The sequence below is a fragment of the Arachis stenosperma genome, chromosome 4 (genome assembly GCF_014773155.1).
Source record: "Arachis stenosperma cultivar V10309 chromosome 4, arast.V10309.gnm1.PFL2, whole genome shotgun sequence".
Taxonomy (NCBI): domain Eukaryota; kingdom Viridiplantae; phylum Streptophyta; class Magnoliopsida; order Fabales; family Fabaceae; genus Arachis; species Arachis stenosperma.
In genome coordinates, this window is record NC_080380.1 from 1,855,801 (window position 1) to 1,874,757 (window position 18,957).

At 33.2% G+C, this 18,957-nt stretch overlaps 2 protein-coding genes across 2 annotated transcripts; both read left to right on the plus strand.

Moving 5' to 3' along the window:
* The first annotated feature begins 672 nt into the window (after nt 1-672).
* On the plus strand, nt 673-2,873 carry LOC130973078 (xyloglucan endotransglucosylase/hydrolase 2-like). The gene is made up of 3 exons (XM_057897466.1): nt 673-1,011; nt 2,043-2,236; nt 2,363-2,873. The coding sequence occupies exons 1-3, from the start codon at nt 724-726 to the stop codon at nt 2,754-2,756; spliced, it is 876 nt and encodes a 291-aa protein (XP_057753449.1). The 5' UTR covers nt 673-723; the 3' UTR covers nt 2,757-2,873.
* A 9,075-nt stretch (nt 2,874-11,948) lies between these two features.
* On the plus strand, nt 11,949-16,221 carry LOC130976019 (receptor-like kinase TMK4). The gene is made up of 2 exons (XM_057900753.1): nt 11,949-14,348; nt 15,369-16,221. The coding sequence occupies exons 1-2, from the start codon at nt 11,963-11,965 to the stop codon at nt 15,884-15,886; spliced, it is 2,904 nt and encodes a 967-aa protein (XP_057756736.1). The 5' UTR covers nt 11,949-11,962; the 3' UTR covers nt 15,887-16,221.
* Nucleotides 16,222-18,957: the final 2,736 nt, after the last annotated feature.

Genomic DNA, 18,957 nt, shown 5'->3' on the forward strand with positions numbered 1-18,957 from the left:
CTAAAAGGTCTAGCTACATCTATCCATGCATACCAATCATTATAGTATATTATTATATTACATGTACGTCCAAAATTAGTTCTTAAATTAGTCATATGTATTTATATATAATTAAATATATATTATTTAATATATTTTTAATATACATTATATATGAATAAATGATTTGTTAGTTGTTTTCTTTAAAAAAAATATACTATGATTGTATATATTATATATGGAGAAAACTCAGCTGCAGTCAATTTCACGTAAAGTTGATAATTGGGAGTCATTAAATAAAAATGTATTTAAATTAGTCAAATTATCTAATAACCCTCATTTATCAACTTTACGTAAAGTCGATTGCACATGAGTTTCCACCATCATATATATATATATATGGCATTCCATCATTTCCATGCAAAGCATAAACCCAAAACGAATAAAACCACAACCTACTCTATATACAATTTAGATACATACAATAACCAACGTTCAAACAAAAGGCTTCCAGCTTTCAAAGCAATATAAGCTGGCACCAGCCTTCCTATACTTTCCTTGACGCGTCTAATAATTATTCCCAAATTCTTATTATTCCTTCATTTCCCAAATTACCCTCTATCTTTCTATCATGCACTTATGTATGTATATATATATAACATGCACCTCTTTATTTCTAACACATCACATCATTAAATTATTATCACATACATTCCCTATTCTCTTCTTCCTGTTGCGTTCAAAATGGGTGGTTCTACTAGGAAAGGGTTTAACCTGCTACTGGTTGGGGTTGTGATGGTGGTTATTACCACCATGGTGGGTACGTGCAGCGCTAACTTCTACGACGATTTTGATCTAACATGGGGAGAAAACCGTGCAAAAATATTCAATGGAGGGCAGCTTCTCTCTCTTTCGCTGGATAAAGTGTCTGGCTCTGGCTTCCGATCCAAGAAAGAGTACATGTTTGGCAGAATTGACATGCAACTCAAACTTGTTTCTGGCAATTCCGCTGGCACTGTTACTGCTTATTATGTATGCTCTATCTGCTTAATTCATTACACTCCTGTTTTTTGAGACTCAAATCCGCGATTTTTATTTGGTGGGAATTCAGATGCAGTCAACTACATGTGAAGTTGATAGTTGAGAGCCGTTTGATAAAAATTTAGTCAAATAAGTCAAACTATCTAACGGCTCTCAACCATCAACTTCACGTGAAGTCGACTGCACCTGAGTTTTTACCTTTTTATTTACACTAAATTCAATCAGTAAAATTAATCATACTATAAAATACACATTAAAAATAAATTAAACTATGCATATTTATACATAAATATATGATTACTAATTTTAGGGTAGAAACTCAGGTGCAGTCAATTAAATATAATTTAACTGATTTGACTAAATTTTCATCTAACTACTCTTAACTATCAACTTCACGTGAAGTCGATTTGAATTTTCACCTGATTTTAGTTATTGATTTTAGTATATAAACAATATTTTAGAACTAAATAAGTGTTTGTTTTAACTGCAAATCTTCTTAAACGTAGGTAGTAATACTATAAATTCAACTAATAATTATTATTTTTTAAGTTAATATTAGTTATTTTTTTAAATTATAATTTTTATTTTAAATTATAAATTTTAATGCATCTTTTTCTGATTTGATACTTTTCTTGTCCACTTTAATTTGCTAATATTTTGTTTTCCAAAAGAATATTTTAACAGTGATTGTTCCTCGTGAAATACTAGCATGGATGCCTTCATACTCCTTTTTTTTTTATTGAAATGGTTGTAAACTTTAGGCATCAATTTGAAATTCGAATGCAAGTTCACGTTCATGGGAACTGTAGCACACCCACATAAACAAGTTATACTACATAATTTTACTTTTTCAAAGCTATTCCTTTTTTACTTACACTCAATAATGTTATTTTCACACTAAAAAGACTAGTCTTCGTTAGATATAATAATTATACTTACACGCCAACGAGCTATAATTCAAACGGTATAATCTTCCCATATTTATTTAGAAGTAATAGATTCGAGAATATTTGATGGTGCAGTTGTCATCAGAAGGAGCAACACATGATGAAATAGATTTTGAGTTTCTAGGGAACGTGAGTGGTGAGCCATACATTCTCCATACGAATGTGTTCAGTCAAGGTAAGGGCAACAGAGAGCAACAATTCTATCTTTGGTTTGATCCCACAACAAATTTCCACACTTATTCTATCATTTGGAACCCCCACCACATCACGTAAGAACACCGTTACCCTCCTTTAATTTATTACAATCATTATTACTCTCTTCTATTATTATTATTATCTTTTTTAAAATATATTTATGGTATTCTAATGGCAGTGGATTAACTAATTTTGTGCAGATTCTTGGTTGATAACATCCCAATAAGGGTATTCAAGAATGCTGAATCAGATGGTGTTCCATTCCCAAAGAACCAGCCAATGAGAATCTATTCGAGTCTTTGGAACGCAGATGATTGGGCCACAAGAGGAGGTTTGGTGAAAACCGATTGGTCCAAAGCACCCTTCACGGCCTATTACCGCAACTTCAAGGTCACTGGCTTCTCCGCTACTTCTGCCTTCTCTGATGTTGCAACATCAGAGATACAGAATAGCGGAAAAGACAGCGTGCTCGATGCCTATGGCAGAAGAAGACTCAGATGGGTTCAGAAGTATTTCATGGTCTATAATTACTGCAACGATCTCAAACGCTTCCCGGAAGGCATTCCGGCTGAGTGTAGTCACGGAAGGTTTTGATCATAGAGATGGATTCGGTGTTCTTTAATTTGGCAACATATGTATTATTGTGTGACTGTGTTATCATTCTTTAAGTTTATATTGTGTTAATAAGGATTTTTTTTTCTTTGATTATTATCGAGTAGAGTACGAGAGAAGTTGCATTTCTTGTTGAAGTTGATATCCAATAATCAATAAAAGTTTTTTTTTTTAAAAGAATTAGTTTGTGGATAATAAGACAATAATATATTGTATTAGCAAAGTGCAAAAGTCATAAGATAACAAATTATATTAATATAGAATACGTTGTTCATAAATTAAATTGAGAATTGAGAATATAATTTATTATGATGTGGAGCAAGAAAAAAAGTAGTGAAGATTTTTAGAAAGCTATGATATTGATCAGAGATTACGACATACCTCAACGACAGCGGTAATGGTTAGAGAAGTCAATTATCATAGCGCGATTTCATTGCAGCATTGAAGAAGATAAACAATATTTAAAGAAGCTTTACATTTTGTAGGGGAAAAAATATGCATTTTTGGAGCGAAATCAAATGGACAGAAATTATGTTTTAGGAAGAAATAATTGAATATGAAAATATTTTTTCGGGGGAAAATAAGTCAGCATCGAACGAGATAGGCATGGGAAAAGAAAAAATACATTAAGGGTAATTCGGTAAAATAGCAAACAAAAAATGCTACGTATTCATAGTTGTCAGTTACTAATTACGTATTTTATTAATAAAATAGCGAGACTCTAAAAATGTTATTATTATTGTTGTTTCTTGTTGTTGTTGTTGTTATTGTTGTTTTTGTTCTGAGGGTTATCTGAAACTGGGTTGTTCTTGATCCTGAACATGAAGTCCAAACTCTTTTTGGGCAACGAGCATCCGACTTTTATTGGTGTCGAGGTGTCGCCGTCCAAGTTCCTCGTGAAGATCAGAGGTGGGGGTGGACTTATAAGGGACTCTAATGCATAAGTTAGTAAGGATTTTAAACATGTTTTTTAGTAGATTGTGTTTTAAATATACTTGAAATCGTCAGTATATTTATAGTAAAAGAGATCATCACTTTTTTAGAGTAGTTTCACGTTTAATGGTGGATGACCATTCTTTTTATCTTGGGAGGTTGTTAAGATCCTCTTTTTAGGGGAGTAAGAAATATCTTAGAAATTAGTTACCTATTTGAATAAGTGAAGCTATTGCGTCCGACCTCTATGAGGTCGGGTAGGTGTAAACGAGGTCAGATCTCTTAAGTGGACCGTTGTTTATTTTGGGTTTGACTATGTTCTTGGATCAGAATATGAACAGTGCATCTACTTGAGTTTGAGTTTTATGAGGTCGAACCCGAACATTTATAGATTATGTTGTTTCCTTGTGCGCTTAGTACATCACGTTGGGTACGCTATCTTTTGGAGACTAAGTCGGGGATTCGACGTGTTTTTGTAAAATTTTGAAGCGTCACGTCTTTTCATATTCTTCGCACATTACTCTACGATTACCTTAGTAACTGTGCATACCATAAATGATGGGTATGAAATTACTCTTTTGCCCTTAATGTGTTATAAATATCCAAACTTTTTCTCTTTCTTGTTTTTTTCACTATTGTTGCATTCTTCGTTCTCTCTCAAAAATTCTTCATAACTTCTTTTATGTTTCAAAATTTATCCTCTTTGAATTTTTGTTTGGACATTTTTCTTCGTTTGTTGGAGATTCTTAGATCCTTCATTTTTTCTGTTTAAGTGCCCTTTTCCTGCTTTGCATTTTATCAAAGTTGGCATTTTAACTTTTGAATTTCTTTCTCTATTTTTGTGTTTTCGGTAATGTGTTTCTGTTTTAAATTTATTTTTTGTTACTTCGGCAATAATTCTTTGTTCATTTGATAATTATGCATTATGTTCGAAAATCAAGTTTGAAAATTTGCTTATTTCTTGAACTTTAGTGGTTGTTGCCGCTATGAATCTGAGTGTGAGATTTCACTTTGTGTTGTTCCCAAATGGTGCTATTTATCTATTGAAGATAGCTCCATTTCTATATTTGATAATGTGGTGTTTGTTTTGCATACGAAAGGTTGTAAGAACTATAATGTTCTTTTGTGTTGTTGAAGACGACCCGACTTCTTGTGACTGTGTCTGAATGCTTATGTTGTTTTGCCTGACCTGCCAACTTGTAATGATGAATTTTTTTGTTATATTGTAGGTATAGTTTTTATGTCTCGTTCCGTAATTCTCAACATGTCATCTAAAGCCCGTCCAACTTGACCTGGGTAGTATATCTGTTCTTTCTGGCGTTACTGTTATTGATAATGAGTATGCCAAGACTTTTCATAGGCATCATAGGTTATGTTTAAGTCGAAAGGATGAGAGGAAGTATGAAATTGTAGTTGTCGATCCCGAATAGAGGGTTTGCTTTCTCCGACTTGACAAGTCGGAACAACATTTTATATACATGTATATGTGTTTTTTTTACATGGTTGGGAGTTAGCCTTCCTTTTATCAACTTTGAATCCGAGGTTCTTAGACTCTGTAAAGTTGTCTCTTTCCAACTTCACCCCAACTCTTGGGGTTTTCTAAATACTTATCAACTATTCTGCCATGAACTCGACGCCCCTCCTTTACTTAAATTTTTTTTTTACCTTTTTGTACTTACCAAAATTTTTAGCTCTAAGAAGAAAAGTTTGGTCTCCTTCTGAGCTGTTCAAGGAAAAAGGTCTTTGCCATTTTTTATGATTCTTTTCACGATTTTAAAAATTACTTCTTTAAAATTCGATCTGTTGAGTATGTCCGACCTTTCTTTTTAGATGAGAGAGATAAGCCTCTTTTTAACTTGTATTGGGAGGAGAATCCTGTAGTTGTTAAATATAACATGGATGACTTGGATGAGGTTGAAGAGTGTGTAGTCGCCTTATTCTAGGAGTGTTGGGGCCGAACTCCTAATCTAGACATCAAAAAATATTTAAAAAATCCAAGCCAAATCCAATTCGAACTAGGTAGCATTCTTTTTCATTTTGTAGATATAATTTTATTGATTGTTTTATTGGCTAATGTAATCCAACTTTAGTGTTGTGCAAAAAAGATAACTGGGAAGTTAGCCGCCATGAAAATTCTTCGTACGGCTAAGAAGAACGTTGCTATTCGAAATATACAACTAAAAGAGGTCGGTGAAACTGTCGACTTCCTTCCTCCTTCTAAGTCGGATTCAAGTGCTTCGGCATCTGTTAAGGTTACTTCTGACTCAACTCCTGCTTCTTTTGATTCTGATAATCAAACAGTTCCCCTCTTGTCTTCTTTTTTCGAGTTGAAGTCTAAAAATTGTAAGATTTCTAAACTAGAGTCTACGAACAAGGCTTTGATACGGTAGCGTTTTATGAGAAACACATCTTTTTAAATAGTTTTATAAGTATGGATGATATTTCTATAAAACACCATTTTAAGCCTTAGCTCGGGATAGGATAAGGACAACAAGAATATGCTCTACTTTACTGAAATAACTTGATACTACTCAGCTATCTTTGTCCAATTTGAAGGCTAATGTCTCTAAAGACATTATTTGTTTATTCTATTTTTTTAAAAAGAAGTATTTTCTTATTAAAAAAATCACATAATTATAAAGATGTTTAAATGTGATTTGTTTAAAAAGTATTTTTATTAAAAATATAAAATTTCATGTATTTTAAACAAATAATATGTTATTTTATAAAAAAGTAAAAAAAATGAATGAATAATCTATTAAAAATACTTTTCATATTTTTATTTAAACGTAAAATTATTTTTCTAATGAAATAATATCTTAAAAAAAAGTAAATATTTGTTTTCAAATATCAATTCATACTTACTGTAGTAAATGCTTTGCAAATACACACACGGGACACGGCTAGTCTATCTGAACATTTGACTAGTGAAATATTTTACATTCTCAAATAGTTTGTATTAAATTCGAAAAAAAGGATTTTGAATAAAAAAATAACAATATAAAAATATATCCGTGAATCACGATCCTCCGATTAGAATTGTGAATTTGTGACAAAATCGTAATAAGTTTTAAATTAGTTCTTTAAATTAATTATATGCACTCAAATAGTTTTAAGATTTTAATTGTATTCATTAAATTATTGACATTAAGAAAAATACACTTGGTTAGTCCATTAACCTTTTTTCATCAAACGAATTATTATACCTTTAAAAATGATTAAATTTCTTTAAAATGAGAAAATTAATAAAATAAAAAATTAATGATTTTTAAATAAAAATTATAAATTTAATAATAATTAAATATTTATTTTATTATTTTATTAATATCCTCATCTTAAAAGATTTTAATTCTTAAAATACACGTAATCAATGGCGGAACTTAAAACAAAATTTTGGAGGGGTCAGATAGAAAATAATTGTCAAAAATTTTTTGATATGAATCCCATTTAAGATAAGCTCGTCTAATCTCATCTCTTTGATTTGGATGATATTGTCAAATTTAAAGCCGTTTTTCAAGGTTTCGTTCCAAAAAATTAAGGTCAAACTCATCAGATGTAACTTTTTGAACTTTTGAAGATTGTATCTCACTTTCTTTATGATTCATTAAAGTAGAAGAACTATCTATAGGTGTTGATATTATAAAAGTTATATGTTCTACTTCTTAAATATTAGCCTTTCTTTTAAAAAATGTATCAATTCTTTGAATTTTTATTATTATTTTATATAAAATTTGGAATATATATCCTATAGAATATGTAAAGAAAAAGTTAGAAGGCCAAATGTTAAAATTTATAATATTTATTGAATTTTTTTATCAATTTATACAAATACAATAATATTAATACTTATTGAATATTCTATTATTTTTTATCATATAAAAAATTAAATTAAATAAATAGTAAAATATAAAATAATATTAAATTAAATAAATAAAAAATATCTATTTTTTATATTTGAATTTAAAGGTAAAGAAAGTATTGTTTATTGAATTTATTGGGTAATTTAAGTCATAATAAAATATGTAAGCCAATTAAACTATTTTTTATCTTTTGAAAAAATATTACTAATTTTTTTATAAAAAATTTGGAGAGACCATAACCCTTTTGTCTGAACTAAGTTCTACCAATGCACGTAATACACTTTTGTTAATTTCACAACATAATTAATATAAGTAAAATAATATTTATTATAAACTATTTTAAAACACATGTCTAATTTCATAAAGTATGACTTAACTCTTATTTAGTCGTTGAACACAAGAATAACCTTCGCCTTCTCTTTCTCTGGAGACAAAGACAGGGACAGTGAGATGGTTAGATCAGATAGCTTTTGTACGCGAAAATCCAGTAGGATACAGCTGGCATTCGTGTGGGTCACACTTTCTCTAAATTAAAAAATAATACTATATATTTAAATTTTTTATTAATATCTAATATAATAAAAATTAGTTATGACTTATATATTATTTTAAAATAAATAAATTATCATTTGTATTCGTAAAAAGATATAGATATAGACAAATGTATCTATATAAAAATAAAATGATAATTGTAATTAAGGAAAATAATTTTTGTGTGTCAAAAGTACTCTAAAATAGTATTTAAAAGAGAGTCTCTGACTCTGAAAGACCGAGACGGAAATAAGTCTTAATATTGTATTTGGTGTAAAATAGAAGATAGAGACTAAAATAAGGATAAAACTCTAATTTAATTTATACAAAGAAAAACGTTGGAATTAATTAATTAAAATGAAGATATTTTAGGTATAAAATGTTTTAAAATTTTAGTCTCTCCTAAAAAATTTTAATCTCCTATATTTCTATTTTTTAGAGGTACTGAAATATTGAAATTTTAAAGACAGAGACAAAAATTTTAGTATCAGTCTCTGAACCAACAAACATGATACTGAATTTTAATCTCTCGGTCTCGATTTCAGTAGTTCAAAACAAACACTATCTAACAGACTAATTACGTAACTAATATTCAGATATTATTATAATTATTGTTTTATTTTTATATGAATATTTTTATTCGTGTCTATAATTTTTATAAGTACAAATAATAATTTATTTTATTTTTTAATTTAATTGATTTTGATTCATAACAAAATTTGAATTGTAGCATTATTTGTTTGTTTTATTTTTATATGAATATTTTTATTCGTGTCTATAATTTTTATAAGTACAAATAATAATTTATTTTATTTTTTAATTTAATTGATTTTGATTCATAACAAAATTTGAATTGTAGCATTATTTGTTTGTTTCTCTTTTTTCTTCTGCTCGTCACCTAAATCCAATTTCAAATCCAGCGCTTATCCTCTTTGTTTTATCTGCTCATTAGTCATTATTCTGTTGGTGGGCCTTCTTCAACTTCTCACTCACTTCCACTACTATCATTATCCATCCTGATTTCATTTTTTCCCTTCTTCTGATATGTATAATTTATAAAAGAATAATTCCTATGTTATGTCAACTAATTTGACATCATGTATTCAAGCAAACAAAATTGTCGTTGATAATTTACTTTGTTATTTTTAAATTATATCAAAATAAATTATTAAAATTTAGATTCCTACACATATAAATAGAAATTAAAAAAAAAAAGAAAAAAATAGGAAAAAAAGAAAAAATGGAGATAAGAAAAATAAGAGATATAAAAATGGAATGAAAATTTTTACATTATTTGTAATCTTTTTAATAAGTATTTTTATGTATTTGTTAACAAAAATTTTATTTTATTTGAGAATTATTTTTTTATTTCGGAAAATAAAAATTAATAAAATATGCTTCAAAAGTCATGTATTAAATCTCTACTAACAATACATCATTCGAAGTTTGTTAACATAGATTTGTTGAATTGTGTGCGCTTCTCTCTAAAAGATTGGCTACTAATTTAGTAGACATTAAAATTAGAGTAAAACTTTAAATAGGTCCCCAAAAATTTATAGTCAGATAGATTTATCATCAACAAACTTTAACTAAAATTTTGACTTTAACGCTTTTAGTTATACATCAGATACGTCCTCATTGCAATTTGACCCGGTTAGAACATCTTACGCGGAGGTTAATGGACTGACATGTCAGGTTAACTGCCATCTGTCACCTCTAGGACAATTTGGTCCCATCCAAGTTGGACAAAATGACGTCGTATTGGATTATGAGGCAAACGATGTTGTTTCATAGAGGACAAAATCGTCCCCACCATGGAAGGCAGAGTTGCGAAATGGCAACATTTTAAATGGGGACCTACATGCCTGTTCGAGGGAACCTATCTGACTTATAATTGGTGGCATTACCCTCGAATATATTCATTGCCCCTTTTTGGTTTCATTGAAAACACAGGCTGATGTATCTGGACCTAATAGCTTGCAAAATTTTAATTCTCCCTCTCATGACACTCAAATTAAAGATTCTCCTTCACATGCCACAAAAAAAATATCTCATGCAATCTGAAAGTATGCTAATTTTAAATGACTTAATGCGTATGTTGAACGTTGACTTGGAGGAGAGAGTGAAGCAGTTGGATGATCTGTTGTTGAAGAAGAATGAAGATAGTCAAGTTGTGAAGAAGCATACTATTTTTACTTTGTTTAAGGGTATAATAATTGGGGCCATTGGTAGTTGTAGTTGTATTTTGTATGTATGTGGTGGCTGTTTAGACAAGTTTTAATCTGTTTTTATTATCAAATTGTTAAATTGAAATGTCTCATTATATTTAGATAGATATGCATGAAATCAATTGTGGTGAAATATAATATAAAAGAATACATTGCTTTTGGTTTGTTTCATTCATTTATCAAAATATTGTAACCATACAAGTAGCTAAGTTCAGTAGCAACATAAACCAAATCTCACAAAAGAATATTTATTTCATTTAATATAGACTAAACCAAATTAACCCAAACAACAAAAGGTCTATTTCCTCCGACATAACAAAATATGATATTGGAATCTTTAAAAGCATCATTTCTTCGTAGACTACTTTAATCCCGGTGTTGAAATAAATTTAAACAATTTAGATGCTATGCCACTGGTTGCAGCTGCCATGGTCTCAGCAGTAACACTTTTCTGAGCCTTGGACCTGATTACTATTTGCTTTGGACGTCTAAAAGGTTGTTGAATCTGGAATTAACAAAATTATTATGAGGATGTTTCATACAGATTTCAATATACGCATTAAGTCATTCAAAATTAGCATGCTCTGGAATTGTTTGAGACATTTTTTTATGATATCAGAAGGAGAATCTTCAATTTGAGTATCATGAGAGGGAGAATTAGAATTTTGCAAGCTACCAGGTCCAAATACATCAACTTGTGTCAATGAAACCAAAAAAATAATGAATATATTTGAAGGTAATGTCACCAATTATAGGTCAAATAGGTCCCCAAACACTAGGTTATCAGATAAATAGACCTCTATAGAAGCATAATCATTGGAGAGATAGGTTCCTTGAACAGGCAGATAGGTCCCCCATTTAAAACGTCGCTGTTTCGCAACTATGCCTTTCATGGTGGGGACGAATTCGTCCTCTACGAAACGACATTGTTCGCCTTATGATCCAATACAATGTCGTTTTGTCCAGCTTGGATGGAGACCAGATTGTCCTGGAGGTGATCCAAGGCAGTTAACCTGACACGTCAACCCGTTAACCTCTACGTAAGACGTTCTGACCGGATCAAACTGCCATAAAAGCGTATCTAGTGTATAATTAAAAACATTAGAGTCAAAATTTTAGTTAAATTTTGTTAGAGACAAATCTGTCCAACTATAAATTTTTTAGGAACCTATTTAAAGTATTACTCTTAAAATTAAGTCAACACGAACAACCCAATTTCTTTGCTTCAATTAACAATTTTTTACAATAACATTTATCTCTACATAATCTTGTGGTTGTTTCCAACTATTTTTCTATAACCAAACTCCCAAATTATTACTAAACCTTTTTAAATCACATTTTTTATTGCATATTTTTCTATAACCAAACTCCCAAATTATTACTAAACCTTTTATCAATCACATTTTTTATTTTTATTTTTATTTTTTTGTCAGATTTCAAATATTAAAATGGTAGTTAACTCTCCTATGTATAAAAGAGCCCGCTTTTTGTAATTCTTTTGTTATTCATCCTTGCAAGTGTAGCATTACTCATGAGTCATGAATTTATATTTGAGCATTATTAAGTGTTAATGATTGAACGTTTTAAGAAACGAAATAAAGAAAGAAAAAATGCGATATTCCCTCTTAACTGCCACATGAGTGTTGCGTACTCTTGTCCCCCATACCCATCTCCCTTCCTTCCTTCCTTCCATTTCTATTCCTTCCAACTTCCATTTTCTCTCTCCCAAATCCGAATGGCCACCCCCAAATTACATTCAATAACCCTACTACCATTTCTCTCTCCTCTCTTCTTCTTCTTCTTCTTCACGCTCTCCATTGCCGACGATGCCGCCGTCATGTCCAACCTCCGCAAGTCACTCACCGGAGCCCCTTCCGACTGGTCCACCACCTCCTTCTGCAAGTGGTCCGGCATCACCTGTGACACCTCCAACCGCGTAACCTCCATCAATCTCCCCAAGAGCTCCATCTCAGGAACCCTCCCTTCCGATCTCAACACCCTCACGCAGCTAACCACTCTCTCCCTCTCCTCAAACGCGCTCTCCGGCGCGTTGCCCTCACTCGCTAACCTCACCATGCTCCAAACCGTACTACTAGACCAAAACAACTTCACCTCAATCACCAAAGCCGCCTTCTCGGGACTCACGAGCCTCCAGGAGCTAAGCATGACCACCAATGTCAACCTCCAGCCCTGGACAATTCCCACCGAGTTGACTCAGTCTACCGAACTCGTCACCCTCGATCTCGGCACCACCAACCTTTTCGGCACCTTGCCGGACTTCTTCGACTCGTTTCCTGGCCTTCAGAATCTCCGCCTCTCCTACAACAAACTCACCGGTCAGCTGCCCCGGTCACTCGCCGGATCTTCCGTACAGAATCTCTGGCTCAACAACCAGGACGATAGCGCTGGGTTTACCGGCACCGTCGATGTACTCGCGTCAATGACGCACTTGAATCAGGTCTGGCTTCAGAAGAATCAGTTTACCGGTCCCATTCCGAATTTGTCAAACTGCACCGATTTGTTCGATTTGCAGCTTCGCGATAACCAGTTAACCGGCGTTGTACCCGTTGCACTGACCACAATGTCGAGTTTGAGGAACGTTTCTTTGGACAATAACAGACTCCAGGGTCCGACTCCGGCGTTCGGGAAAGATGTGACGGTCACGCTTACTGGGCTCAACAGATTTTGCGCGAAAGCTGGAGAGTCTTGTGATGATAGGGTGAACACCCTTCTTGCCGTTGCGGCCGGGTTTGACTACCCGTACCGGTTGGCGGACTCTTGGGATGGCAACAATCCTTGTAATGATTGGACCTCTGTTGTGTGCGTTGGGGAGAAGATTGTGACCTTGAATTTCAAGAATCTTGATTTGAACGGGACGATCTCGCCGGCTTTGGCGAATTTAACGGATTTGAAGAACTTGTATCTGAATGACAATAATTTGACAGGCTCAATACCGGAGAGTTTGACGAGTTTGGCTCAGCTCGAGGTTCTGGATGTTTCTAATAACAATTTGACGGGGAAGATTCCGAGTTTCCCTTCTAAGGTGAAGTTCAGCCATGGTGGCAATGCTTTGCTTGGGGTTTCTGGTGGAGGTGGAGGAAGTGGGAATGGCTCATCTTCAAATTCTGGTGATGCACCAAGTGGAAGTCCTTCTAAGGCATCGAGTGGTACTTCGCTTTCTCCTGCTTGGATTGTAGGTATAGCCATTATTGCCGTGTTTTTCGTTGCAGTTGTTTTGTTTGTGTTTTGCAAGTGTTATGCCAAGAACAGGCACAAGAAATTTGGAAGGGTAAATAACCCTGAAACAGGGAAAGGAGAGGTTAAGATTGATATGGTGGGTGCTTCCAGTTCCAATGGATTTGTGGGAGCAGGGGGAGCAACAAGTGAGTTGCAAAGCCAGGGTAGCGAGCAAAACGAACAGCTCCCTGTTTTTGAAGGTGGGAATGTCACAATTTCGATCCAAGTTCTTAGGCAAGTTACAAATAATTTCAGTGAGGATAACATTTTGGGTAGGGGAGGGTTTGGTGTTGTGTATAAAGGGGAATTGCATGATGGGACTAAGATTGCAGTGAAGAGGATGGAATCGGTTGCAATGGGAACCAAAGGAATGAATGAGTTTCAAGCAGAGATTGCAGTTCTAACTAAAGTTAGGCATAGGCATTTGGTTGCTCTTTTAGGATATTGCATGAATGGCAATGAAAGACTTCTTGTGTATGAGTATATGCCTCAAGGAACACTAACACAGCATCTGTTCGATTGGCATGAGAATGGATGCGCTCCTTTGACATGGAAACAAAGGGTGGCAATAGCCCTGGATGTAGCAAGGGGAGTGGAATACTTGCACAGTTTAGCTCAGCAAAGCTTCATTCATAGAGACTTGAAACCCTCGAACATTCTGTTGGGTGATGACATGAGAGCTAAGGTTGCTGATTTTGGTTTGGTTAAAAATGCACCTGATGGAAAATATTCAGTTGAGACACGGTTAGCTGGAACGTTTGGATATCTTGCACCCGAATATGCAGGTATAGAGATAAATGCCTTTTATTTCCAGCTTGCCTTAAAAATATTTTAGAGTTTTATTTGCTAGTAGTATCTTGATAGGTAACTACTTCATTCATGGTTTATTTAAAAGGGTGGTGAGAGAAAATATATATATGGAAGTTGAAAGGAAAAAATAATTAATCTCTAATCCTCTTAGATTTTGATGTATTCCCTCTTAGTAGTTAATTATTTGTGTTTCTGTTTTTCCTATTTTAGAGTTCAGCTATGACTTATAGTATATTCCTAATAAACTTCCTAGTATTCAAACATCCAAATGTTAATTGAATTTTAAAATGGGATTCCTTTATTAGTTTTGGAAGTATGAAAAGAATATCATACTTTCTTAAGCTATAAGCTTTGTCATTAATTGTGAATTCGACCTTTCAAATTCTGTAACAATTTGTGCACTTCAAAAGAAAACATGGGATTAAAATCTTATCACATTTGCTGTTCGTCTAGCTTGAAGAATATTATTCTTGTTTTGGAAAAGTACAGTTTTAGAATTAGCTTTATGCTAGATTCTTGTTGCACTGAAATATTGAATATTTGAATGTGATTGGTTGCATCTATTTATGTGTTAATGCATTGATATCCACTCTATCATTCTTGGGTTTTGGTGTGGATATGTCACATGTAGTTGTCCTCATGTAAAGTTGATAGTTGAGAACGGTTAGATAATTTGACATATTTGACTAAATTATCATCCAACAGTTCTCAAATATCAATTTCACATGAAAAAAATTGCACCTGAGTCTCTAGTAGGAAACTTTACTCCCCCTCTTCGTTAATGATGGTCAAGTTTAACTATCATTAATGTAAAGAAGAAGGGATGTTCGGTTTTACTTTTTGATCTTATTGCTTTTCAAATGGATACCAACTTTTAAATGTTCAAATAACATCTCTCCTTTCTTTGCTCCCAAAAAAAAAAAAAAAAACCAGAGAAAGTCACTCATTCCTTTACTTGCAACTAATGTAATCTTGTTTCTTGCTTCTTGCCACAGCTACTGGGAGAGTGACAACAAAAGTCGACGTCTACGCATTTGGGGTAGTTTTGATGGAACTTATTACAGGCAGAAGGGCCTTGGATGATACCGTGCCTGATGATAGGTCACACTTGGTTTCATGGTTCCGCAGGGTACAAATTAACAAGGAGAACATCCCAAAGGCAATTGATCAAACCCTTGATCCTGACGAGGAAACCATGGAGAGCATTTATAAGGTGGCTGAGCTTGCAGGCCATTGCACTGCGCGCGAACCGTACCAAAGGCCTGATATGGGGCATGCGGTGAATGTGTTGGTCCCCCTTGTAGAGCAATGGAAGCCTACAAACCATGAAGAAGAAGAAGGTTATGGCATTGATCTCCACATGAGCCTTCCTCAAGCTCTCAGAAGGTGGCAAGCCAATGAAGGTACTTCCACCATGTTCAATGACATGTCCTTCTCCTCACAAACGCAATCGAGCATTCCGGCGAAACCTTCTGGGTTTGCTGACTCCTTTGATTCAATGGATTGCCGGTAACAAAAACGAAATAATTTTGGGAAGCTTGTTAAGATGTTTTGACCAACCGGCACCACCAAAGTGTATCAGAAATATAATTTATTTATTTTTTAAAAATGTATTTTATTTACCATTCTTGGCTTCTTGCATTCTTCGATTAAAGTTTGATGATCTATTGATTCTTTTTAATACTGTAGTCTGTAGATTTTTTTGGTGACTACTGTAGTCTGTAGATTGGTTCTAGTCTTCTAGACGCAGTGGATGGTTGCGCCCGTAGAAAAAATGTTAATTGTATGATATCGTTTTTAACAAATTTTACTCAGAAGAGTATTTATTCTTTTTAATTATATGTTATATATCCAACTCTTTTTATAAATTAAGTCTAATTAAATTAAATAATAAAATTTAGAATAATATTAATTATAATTTATTTTTGTTATGTTATACTAACTTAGTTGAACTTGATTAACAAAAAGATTTAAATGTTGAACATTATTCTTATTTCATTTGGTTGCTGCCCCTTTTGTATTAAATACAATAACAGGAACTAACCAAAACATAGACACTGTGAATTTAAGTCTCAAATTAAAAGGATCTTGCTGCAATCATTATTTGCTTGACAGAGCTGCACAAAACACGGACGGTTCAAATTTGAGTCAAAGGATTATGTCGAAGATTGACTCTCAACGCGTTGAAGTTCCACTTGGCAATTTGTCCTTTTCTTTTATCTTTGTTTTGCTTTTGGTTTGGTAGGCCTTGCTCGGAGATTTAAGTTGAGTAGGTGCTGAATGCTGATAGCTGACCTTAAACTCAACTAAAGAGCGTAAATCATAGCGCATGTTACGCTACTTCAAACCTCCAACCTTTTTATATTCTAGAACCGAAAATGTTAGACAACCAAGCAAAAATTTTTTGTATAGTAATTTTAAATTTTTCCTATCTTAATTTTAAAAAAATTATAATTCTATAAATATAATTATTAACAAAATACTAGTAAATGATTAATTTAATAGTTAATTTTAAATATACATAACATTAATAATATGATTGAAAAAAATAAAAAAAGTAAGACTGATTTTTTTATATGAAAAATATTAGTATTTTTGTTAAAAATAAAATTATTTGATATAATTATATGTAAATAAATTGTAAGTCGAGAATCAATATACAAGATGTGTGTTATAAAGTACGTGTTGGACACATATCAAATTATAATAAAATATTTTATATATTGTATTAATATTTTCTGCATATTTACACTACTGTAATATATTTTAAAGAGTAAATTACTAATTATACTCCCGATTTTGTAAAACGCTGACAATAATAACCCTAATATTTATTAACGACAATTATACTCTCGAAAATTTTAAAAACGCAACAAATCTGTCCAACCGTAAAGAGAGTCATTCTCCGTTAAACGGAGTTTGGTGATGTGGCAGACGGAATTCCAATGTGGCATCCGTTAAGGGCTTCCGTACCGTTTTTCCTTTATCCCTAATTCATGAAACCCTAATTGTCCAATTTGAAGTAAATGACCAGGCTAACCTTAAATGAAACACTCCATTTAACTATGACCATTTAGGACGCGAAAACTGAAGAGTTTCTTAGTGTTAGTCTCTGTTTCTCTTCGTCTCGTGTGTCTCTGCATTCGCCTCTTGGAATTATTAACATCACATGCAATCTCACGTTTGGTATTGATACTCGGTGAAGAAATCTCCATTGAACAACAAAAGTTTCGGTAAGCATCATTTGTTTCCGTTCTTCTTGTTATCAGTGCGTTAGGGTTTGCATATTATTGGTAATGAAGTGAAATTTTTTTTTTGAAATGGCGGTTCGATAATGGGTGTCTTCATATGTTGATTTATCTGTTTGTGACTTATTTGATGATTTTTGTTAGATGGCAACTCATATCACATTTGTATATCACCATCGGGGTTGGCTAGAGAAGGATGTGGATGGTGTGGTGAGGTATAACGGTGGTTTAGTGAGTATGATCGACAGGGTGCATGTTGATACATGTAATCTGTTCCTTGTTGAGGGTTTGTTTCTGGATTTAGGTTATACTAGGTATAATGAAGTGTATTGGTTGGACCTAGGGATGGATTTAGCTAACGGATTATGGGTGCTGAGAAGAGATGCCGATGTGGTTAAGTTGTGTGATGCTACACTGAAGAATGAAAACAGGATCCACTTGTATTTTGAGCATCCTGTTGACGCCGATCCAGAGTTAGTTGATGAAGTTAAGGGACCTCCTTCAGAAGATCAGCAAAATTATGACGAGGATCTCCCACAACATGAGGAACATGGAGGACCAGATGATATAGAAGTAGATATAGAAGTAGATGGAGCTTCTTCAAAAAATCAGAAAAATCATCAAGATGATCTCCCACAGTATGAGGAGCAACAGCAACGGGAGGGTAAATCAATGTTGAATAAAGGGGGGGGGGGAATGGTCAATCGGAGAAAGATGACGTAGCTACTGATAACGTACCCAGTCAAACTCAAGCTGCAACAGTTGAAAATGAGGAATCCAATTTAGGAGACAACCATGAGACACACGTTGAAGGCGAAGAGGGGCAATCTCATCCTGAAGAAGCTGATGGTCGGGAAAGAAAATGCAGGAAGAAACATAGAAGGCCCAACCATCTGGTAGAGCGCAACCTACCCCACAGAACAATGATGACGAAAAATAGCTACAATTGAGTGTAAAACACATATCCACTTTATTAACAAGCAAGAAAAATATCTACAACAATGTCAACATAACTTCCACAAAACAATAACACATAACATCCATTAATAAAAACTGTCCTGCATGCATCCCTTATCCTATCTAACCAAACAAATCACACTCATAATCAAACTCAGTACAATTTCACACAGAATGATGCATAGAAACAATTCAACTCTCTTCATGTATTCTATCATCATCTTTCTATCTCTGTGTATAGTCTCAGTCTCAACACTGGTAAATCTCCTTTTCAAGACTCCAAATTCATTGCATACTAGTGTTTCATTCTTGGATAATTCCTCCAGCCCAACAGATTTCTCGTTGGTTTCGCCCATCCATTAAAAATAACGGCACCTAG

Excerpts from the sequence above, each read along its gene's own strand:
- LOC130973078 (XM_057897466.1), top strand. The coding sequence starts at position 724 with ATGGGTGGTTCTACTAGGAAAGGGTTTAACCTGCTACTGGTTGGGGTT. Across the intron at positions 1,012-2,042 it reads GCACTGTTACTGCTTATTAT|TTGTCATCAGAAGGAGCAAC; the intron begins GTATGCTCTATC and ends TTGATGGTGCAG. Across the intron at positions 2,237-2,362 it reads TGGAACCCCCACCACATCAC|ATTCTTGGTTGATAACATCC; the intron begins GTAAGAACACCG and ends AATTTTGTGCAG.
- LOC130976019 (XM_057900753.1), top strand. The coding sequence starts at position 11,963 with ATGAGTGTTGCGTACTCTTGTCCCCCATACCCATCTCCCTTCCTTCCT. Across the intron at positions 14,349-15,368 it reads TCTTGCACCCGAATATGCAG|CTACTGGGAGAGTGACAACA; the intron begins GTATAGAGATAA and ends TTCTTGCCACAG.